This window comes from Citrus clementina, unplaced genomic scaffold (genome assembly GCF_000493195.1).
Source record: "Citrus clementina cultivar Clemenules unplaced genomic scaffold, Citrus_clementina_v1.0 scaffold_5, whole genome shotgun sequence".
In the NCBI taxonomy this organism is placed as follows: Eukaryota; Viridiplantae; Streptophyta; class Magnoliopsida; order Sapindales; family Rutaceae; genus Citrus; species Citrus x clementina.
Window position 1 is genome coordinate 19,744,838 of NW_006262201.1, and position 9,059 is coordinate 19,753,896.

At 32.0% G+C, this 9,059-nt stretch overlaps 2 protein-coding genes across 4 annotated transcripts in view; one reads left to right on the forward strand and one right to left on the reverse strand.

Annotated features, from left to right (window-relative positions):
* LOC18040232 (transcription factor MYB33) overlaps nt 1-1,263 on the forward strand; it is a 6,238-nt gene extending 4,975 nt beyond the window's left edge. For 2 of the 3 annotated variants that reach the window (XM_024184270.1, XM_024184269.1), the window contains exon 5: nt 100-602. In XM_024184270.1, the coding sequence (XP_024040038.1) occupies nt 100-404 (305 nt within the window). In that variant the 3' untranslated portion in view covers nt 405-602. Of the gene's footprint in view, nt 1-99; nt 603-1,049 lie in introns of those variants that run through there. The other variant, XM_006432260.2, reaches the window with a different exon arrangement.
* A 111-nt stretch (nt 1,264-1,374) lies between these two features.
* LOC18043049 (inactive protein kinase SELMODRAFT_444075) lies at nt 1,375-5,751 on the reverse strand. The gene is made up of 9 exons (XM_006432265.2): nt 5,598-5,751; nt 5,000-5,142; nt 4,663-4,760; nt 4,082-4,284; nt 2,729-3,430; nt 2,497-2,645; nt 2,189-2,410; nt 1,950-2,099; nt 1,375-1,869 (listed from the first exon to the last, which is right to left on the reverse strand). The coding sequence occupies exons 1-9, from the start codon at nt 5,749-5,751 to the stop codon at nt 1,564-1,566; spliced, it is 2,127 nt and encodes a 708-aa protein (XP_006432328.2). The 3' UTR covers nt 1,375-1,563.
* Between the last annotated feature and the right edge of the window lie 3,308 nt (nt 5,752-9,059).

The following is a 9,059-nucleotide window of genomic DNA, read 5'->3' on the forward strand; positions in this document are numbered from 1 at the left end:
CTTTGAACCCCCTACGCCAATTATCGTACAACTGTATGAATTCCCCCAGCTTACTGGTTTGGGCTATAGTCTATCAACTTGCTTTTTATTGTTCTGTAGGATACAAGGTGAAATCAGAACCAGTTGACCAGGCATGGACTCCAGATAGAGAGAAGGAAAGTAGTAACCTGTATGTTAGTCAGCCTGATGCTTTACTAGCATCTGATTGGTTTGAGCATGGTTCATCTTATGTTAAGGACCCAATCGTCATGAATGATGCTATAGCAACCCTTCTTGGTGATGATTTGCGCAGTGAATATAAGCAGATTTCCACAGGTACTTCTGCACCAAGTCAAGGATGGGGCTTCAGCTCTTGTGCATGGAATAACATGCCTGCCGTATGCCAAATGTCTGAACTCCCTTGAAATCCGCTGTTTGCCAAATGTATGAACCCTTTTTTGAAACTTTTGGCGCTTCATTAATGTTGATGATTAGTTTACTATTGGTAGTCACTAGTCAGGTCCTGGTGCCTGCTAGGTTTCATAGTTCATTTGGGATTGAGACTTGTAGTATGATTTGTACGGAGTCATGGTTATTTTGTTTGTGGATTTTGATTTCTTGCTTTCCGAACCAGTGTGATGCCTGTATGCCAATATGGAACTGATTAGGTGTGTATAAATGCATTCAGGCTTTTGTTACAGTTGTTAAAAATAATTATGCACTTCCAAGGTGATATTTGCTTGCTTTCATGTGATAGATTTTACTTGTTTATTGAATTTTGTGTGCAGTTTGCTGGTTTGAGCTCTGAAATGAAAACAAATTTGACTTGTGCTCAAAGTATTAATCTATCTTTACGCTGTTTAGGGTTGTGTTTCAAGTTAAAACTGCTTTGTCTACTTGATTTTGGGTGTAGCATCTTAAATGTTTACTAATTCATTGAAAACTCCATTCTCGGTTCTGTGGGAATTTTTATGAAACCCTTTCATTTGGTTCTCTTTGATGGAAATTTATATTTTCCCATAAAATGATATACCTTGGTTATATGGTAAACACCCATTTTTCTTTGACAGTTGCTATTTATCAACCGTCATCAACGTACTTGGACAGCCAGCAATTGAAATGATTTCTTTATGGATTAGTTTTTGCCGGAATCAGGTTTCAGATAATGTCTAGGATTGGGCATTATGTGTTAACAGGGTTGCAACAATTCTTGTGATGACGTGATCATTTTTGGACAATTGTGTGATCATAGTTCATAAGATTATACTTTGAATGGCTTTCGAATAAAAACCTAAAGGTGGTGATCATAGTCTTCACTACTTTCTGTTCATTTCAGCCAGTTGATTACTCAGCTGCATTTTATACCATATAATTATGTAAAAAACTACAGGAGCCACGACTTAAGAATATAAAACTGGTAGGACATGCTTGACAACATAAATATACAGAATATTTTAACCACCACACATTCATGCACTTGGTTACGATACCAATCTGATGGTATCTTGTAGGGAGGCTGTCCTTACATAGTGCACATTATTAGGCTTTAACGATCATAGAAACAGAAACTTTTGTGCATCACATCTAAATGATCATCTCATCATAAAGCACATAACCTCTTCTCTGCACGGATGAGGTAGATCTTCTGGCTGGCAGTGACGGCGAAGGTGGATGTCTTCGGAAAGTTTGTATGGGGGGTGTTGGTGGGTACCTCACATTCATGCTACTAACCGATGTCGTATCTACACTCAAGCTTGTATCTTCAGATTGAGATGGTGATTCAGACGAGTCAGAGTAGCTGGTGCTACTTCCATAATCCGATCCTGGGGAGAAACCTCTGATATTGCTAGTTGCAGTGCCTTCCATTATGGATTTCAATGCATCCACCACCTTTAAGTTATTGTAAATATAATAACTAAGAGCCTGAATTCATGAAATGGGACAAGTAAATCTTTTGCAAGAACACATACCGTATCCATTGGTAATCTCTTCTGAGGATCTTTGCTCAGACATTTTTTGGCTATTTGAACCATCCAAAACAGCTGATGAACGTCATAGCAATCTATGATTCTGGGGTCGATTAAATCTGGGTAGTTTCTTTCCTTTAGCAGCGGTCTTGCCTGTAATGAAAATACCGGTGAACTTTGAAAAGATTTCCAGTTTAAATTTCATTGACAAATTGTGTGTGGTGTTTGCTAGAAGTCCTTACCCATCCCACAAGACCTTTCTCTCCAAGTGTTTTGTCATTAGTCTTGAGTCCTGTTATTAGCTGCAACAGAACCACTCCAAATGAGTACACGTCTGTTTTAGTTGACAATTTCCCACATTCAACATATTCTGGGGCCAAATATCCCAGAGTTCCCACAACTCCTGTCTCTGTGGAGTAATCCGAATCTTCGTGCTGAGTTTTCGCGAGGCCAAAATCTCCAAGCTGTCACACAAGCAATGTCACACTCACAAACATGAAACAGAGAACCAACCAAGCAGATATGATATTGTGAGTAAATTAATAATTACCATTGGTTCAAAATCATGTGTCACAAGAATGTTGTTTGGTCCCATATCTCTGTGGATGATGTTGTTTTCATGCAGATACTGTAAGCCTTTGGCTGCCCCCAGTGCTATTTTCATCCTCTTTTCCCAGCTCAGAGGCGTGCGTGTGTGCTCTGTGATAATCAATTCCTTTCAATTAGTCTTGATGAACAAGCCATAATAAATTTGGTAATTAAGTCAATTTGAGCATGCTTACTTGATAGATGTTGATCCAAAGAGCCATTGCAAACATATTCATAAACAAGCAGCCTTTTGTTTCCATCAGAACAAGACCCCAATAACATGACTACATTCTCATGTCTGGCTTTGCTAAGAACTTGAACTTCAGACTTGAACTCCCTGTCTCCTTGGCTGCTTGCATCTTTATGTTGCTTTACAGCAATCATTAGACCATTTATTTCTCCTTTAAACACAGAACCAAAGCCGCCTTCTGATAAATATTTCGAGCCCGAAAATCCATCTGTTGCGGCTCGTAGCTCAGCACAAGTAAAGTCTCTTGTCCATCCTATCTTTGGCCTTCTGTTTTGGCAAACTGGACAAATGGAGTTGTCAAAGGCTTCGTTAGGACTTGTTGCAAGCCAACTTTCAATGTTTTTGCTTATTTGCTTTTGGCTTTCAAGATCAGCATCTGGGCTGCTTGTAAAGTTTTCTTTATTCAAATCAATGGAAAAAGTGTCGTCTTCTTCTCCATTTGGTTCCAAGGGAGAAGAGTGCTTTGTCTCAGTGTAACCTGAACTTGAAGCTTCTTTGGTTAATACCCTAGAGATTGTCAAAAGCTGATCACTTGATGAAGCTTTAGGAAATGAAGTAGATTTATTCCTATTGTTATGCCATGGGGGTTCCCCTACACCGTCATCTTGTTCGTCATCTGAGTTTGGCTTGTGAGAAATCTGAGACTCTGAAAAATCAGAAATTAAAGAGTCTTTGAGTAAGCACTTTCAACAAAAGTACTTTTGAAGTACTTAGGTAGTCAATACTATCAAGTATTTTAGTATTAGTAGTAGGAGGGATAATGACACATTAATCTCTGAGGGATATTAGTTTTACCAAGATGGTCTCTTATAAAGTTTTAGTACCACATTTCATCCGTGTTAACTGAAACTATGAACTTGAGGACATCGAAACAAAGAAATTGGCTAAAGTTCAATTAAGACAATTATCTTTCTCAGATTTTTTATTATTTATTTATTTTTTCTAGCACTATGTTCTACTGTTCTAGGTTTAAAGGTAAATCATAAATGTCACTTTTCAATTAAAAAAAAAAAATTGACTTATTTTGATTAACACATCTGTTGGATAACCAATTGGTATATTAAAATATCGTGCTTATCAATTTGTTTTTCATATTGCCTCTAGAGCTCTGGCCAAGTAGTTTTAAAAAGTTTATTTGGCTAATTATCCGAGTTCAAATAAAAACTTAAACATTAATTTGAACTTGACACACCTTCCTATTTTTTTAAAAAAACTATAAAATTATAAAAATTAATAGATGAAAATCTGTGTTTTGATTTATGTTAAAATATGACTGGGGTGAAATTCAGTGACTTACTTTCGGCCGAGTCTTTTCTCCTTGGACTTCCAGGAATCATTTCATCATATGAAACTTGGTCATCCTGATTGATTTTTTCGACCTGTAATTTGTTCTTTGCAATGGCTTTGTGCCCTCTTAGATGTTCCATTGAGTTGTCTCGTTTCATCCTTGATATTTTGCATGAAAGATTCTCCAAGTAGTAGCTTTTTTCTTTCACGTGCCTGTGCATGTCAAATTACACAACAATCAAAATATAATAATTTATAGAGAGTGTGGAGTCACTTGTGTATTGACAACAGTGTGGAGGCTCTTACTATTATTTTGTTCTAGAATATTCTAAATTTTATTAAAGTTTGAAAAAGTTATTAAACTATATAATTTACTAATATAATAATATTATATTATTAAATTATTTAATTTAAGAATTTTTTTGACTTTTACATTAATTAAACTATATAACTTAATAACTTCTTCAAATTTTAATAAAATCTATATCTTGAATTGGAATATTTCTACTGCAACATTATAATTAGAAGCTTAAAAAGTTATCTCAAACGCAGTTATATAATTACCAAGATTGAGATTAATTTAGAGCTTACCTATCAAGTATGATCCAGGTTGCTTTGAATTTTTTGGCAACTCTAACAGCAACAGTCTTCAAAGAGACTCCTGGACGTACCTCTATTTCAAACTCGATCTGTGAATTTCAGGCCCAGTAAATTGCCACGTCAAAGATCATAACATCCTTAGAATTGCAAGATAATATTACAAATGACAAATAATAATTAGTGACATATCAGATAGAATGCAAATAAAAAAAAGTAAAAGTAAAACTGCATGGATGTAAGTTAAGTCCATGATGGAAGCTCCAGGTTTGAATTTGCGATTAAAAAAAAAAACTACAAAATAAAGCACAATGATTTACATTAATCTTACATTTTCTGCTTGGCATAGCTTGGAAATTTGTTCAATCCCCACATTTGTTTGGTACTCTTCCTTCTTCCTTGAAATATGTTCTTCAATTATTTTCTGGTTTGTTCTAACCATGGAACTCGAGTCCAATCTGATCTTGTATCCCACTGATCATAAAAATAAAAAAAATTAAGAATTAAAAAGCTAGCAAAATGAATTTTACTTTACTCAACCGAATCAGTTTCCCTTTCCTTTGCATATCTCTCCTCTTCAATTCTCAATTCTGGTGTGACCCAAATTCAAAACTCCAGAGAATTTTACATTTTTTTTCTAATTTCTATTGGGAATCTAGATACATATATTTTATTGTGCAGTTTAGGATTTTAGCTCAGGAATCTACTCCCCCTAATAACATCTGGGGAGAAATCTGTCCTTATTCCATGAGGACAGGAACCAGCCCATCATCGGATTACAAGTACAGACTAAATATTTTACGAGTTGAACCAATTAACATGCACAATACAATATTACCAAGATATGTATGTCTATTAAGATTTGGGAAATAATAATAATAATGGAAAGTTCTTATTCAATTTTGGAGGTGGCATGAAAGAAAACGTACTAGGATTATTAACCTGATGAAGAACAGCAAGAAATTTAAGTGAATCTCCATGTTTAAGTGACAAGTTTTTCAGGATTCCTCCGATTGCACTAGAATTCACATCCCTTGATGCATCCTGAATCACCACCACTCTTTCACATAATTCTTCTGTCATTTTCTATGAATTCAGAAGCAAAAAAACACTTTGAGGGAATATACAAATTAGATCTTAATAAAATACAGCAAAAATAACAATGTCGAGAGAACTTTCGGAGAAGATGAATCAGAATTGAGATGTGGTTTTGTTGATAACAGAAAATGGGGTGGTCGTGAATCCAAGCAAGAATCAAATGGAATCAGTTTCAGAGCAGATTCGGATATACGAGGAATGGCCCTGGCAAATTTTCTTCATAGTGAGTGTGGTGAGAATTAGCTAGATTTAATAGTAGTTCATTGTTGAGGAGTTTGATGTTTCCCATGCTCAATTAGTTAATTATTGTTTTAATTAATTTCTGTGATTGTTTAATTTTGATGATAACAAAGAATGTTGATGGTGATATTTTTGACGGTAGAAAACAAGAGAAATGATCCAAAATGAGAAATTAAAAAAAGAAAAAAAGAAAAAAAGAAAAAAAGAAAAGCTGAATATGCGAAGCTGGTTTTGCAGAACTGGAAGTGACATTATTGGTAATTAAGTAGCTTAAACTTGTCTTTTGCTAAGTTTTATTTTGCATTTTAGAAGGTTGATTCTGTAGACGCAGCAAAATGTTCATGGAAATGCAGTATCCAGGGTTTTAACATTATTTTTATTTTTGGGATTTTTTAAAGATTTTCTTGGGAAGAATTATTGGCTTTATGTGTGTGTGCGTGTGTGTGTGTTTTTTTTAACAACTTGTAAAACATTTAAGGGTTGAAGGAGGCAAGTCCTAGACCATCTCAAGATTACGATGTCCGATAGAAAGGGTGAGAAAATAGAGAAGAAAATACAAAAGTATGTTATTAAAATTTATAAATGTAAACAAAATTAGTATTTATGTATGTTTGGTATGGCTTTTATCTAATGATTAAAAGTACCTCAAATTAAAGGTATTTTAAACAATTTGAACTTTTAGAAGTAGAAGTTATATAATTTTTTTAAAGGCTTAAATTTTTTAAAGTACTCTTAATTTATTGCACAATCTTATATGATATATCATTCATTTCATAATATAATTTTTTAAAAATTTGTTTACTGGAGTAATTTTTTAATTTTTTTTAAAAAAATTCTTATTGATAACAAAACATCACATATATATTTTTTTAAAGCTCTATTTATTAAAATTCTATTATTACAAGCTCTATTGAAGAAAAAAAAAAACTGAGATAAGAAACAAAGCAGAAAATAACCACTTCCCCTGTTGGAACATAAGCAGTGTGATTGGTCATGGCACTACACCGTCGTATGGCTACTGTTATAGATTCTAGTTTAAGCGAGTCACGTGCCTGTCAAGTCTGTGCATGTGACCCTGTGTGTCTTTCCTCTTCCTTATGATAAATTTAGAAAATTTGCAAAATGTGGTTGGCTATTATAGGTGCCTTATTTTGACTTGAAAGTTAAGTTGATTTAATGCACTACTTGATAATGAAAAACCTATAATTTATTTATTATTTTTATTAAATTATTATTTAAAAGTCATATTTATTACACATTATTAATTTTTATTTCATAATTATAATTTTTTCCACAACAACTATAATATAAAATACCTTAAAACTAATAGGGTCTTAAACAAATGATAGCTAGCTCCCATAATATGAATTTATTTTTTTGCTACTGCGCTGGGTTGCCACAGCGAAGCACTCTCCAACAGGGGCTTTACCCACCATTTTCAAATCATTTCTGATAATTTTTTTTTTTTCCACGAAAAGTTAATTTTGTTTGTTTATTTCAAGATTTCAATACATGTATGAAGGGTTTAGTAGTATCTTTTGTTGTAGCTTTCTTTACAGATTCTGAAATTTGTCATATTCAACTGAACATGAAAATATTCTACATTGAAGTTATCTTCATAGCGTTGCTCGACATGTCATGTATGAGCATCAGTCGAATATAAATATAAATTCAGAGGGATTATTGTTTATTCGTTGGCACTTGGCAGCATGCTCTCAATTTCGTTTAATTCAATGGTCAAATCTGTAATTAACTATTATAACTATGGTCCTTACGCTAAACCCCTTCTTATGGTCAATAATTCAATTCAAGCTCTGTTTAATATTGAAATTAGATAGTTATAACTTAAATATTACAACACTAATTAAAGTATATGGTAGACACTAACTGTTGTAAGTTAAAAGTAAAGTTGATTTGATTTTACATTTGTGTGATGAAAAATTTATTATATGTTTACTAATTTTGTCAAAATTATTATTTAAAATTATATTTACTACATAGTACTAACTTTTATTTTATAAATATAATTTTTCTCCACAACAGTTACAACTTAAAAGATACAGTATCTCAATACCAAATAGAGCCTCAATGATAAAGAATTACAGTTTAAAAGGGTTGAATTTAAAGTTGGGAATAATATTATATTATTTACCATGAATACGACCCATTTAATTATTACTTACCATGGGCCAACACTTTGCACAATTGCCTGAATAAAATGGTGTTTGCAAACACATTTGCGCGTCAAATATTGTCTATATATATATATACATATAATCCTTTTTTTTAAGAAGCGAATCGATAATTAATTTGACTAAGAGTCCATTAAAGTTAAAACTCAATAAGCTGTTTGTTTCTTAATTTTTAATAAAAATAGTATTTGGTAAATTTTATAAAACCGTTTATTTGATAATTTTCTTCATTTTCATATCAATTTTTAAAAACAAGTGGTTGCTTTATAAGTAGCTTATTAAATAAAACATCACATCTTTTTAAAGTTTTTACTATAACCTTAATATTTTAACAAAGACATAATTATATCTTATTTTTTCATACACCCATTATATCTTATTTTTTTATATACCCAAATATACAAAGGGGGATTGCCACTTTCCCCCCTACAGTAATCAACATATACCATTTACCCCCTGCTGTTTTTATAATAGCCAAAAACCCCATTGACAGCATAAGTTTACAATATTACCCTTATTTTCAACTACTCTTTTATTTACATTTATTATAAATTAAATAAATTAAATGAATAGAATCTAAATAAAAAATTAAGTATTAAAAACAAGAAATTTATGTTTTGATATGAGCAAAAAAATTAATAATAATTTTTTTTTGTAATTATTTATTTTGTGAACATTTTCTTATAATAAACATTTTGTAATATTTTAAAATTAAATGTAAAAAGATAGGAAAAATATTTTATTATTTATCTTATAATAAATTTTTATTTGTCATTCAAGTTTTCTTATAATAAATTTTTTATCATTTTATAATAATTTTCTTATATATTTATTATAAGAAAATTTTCACAAAATAAATAA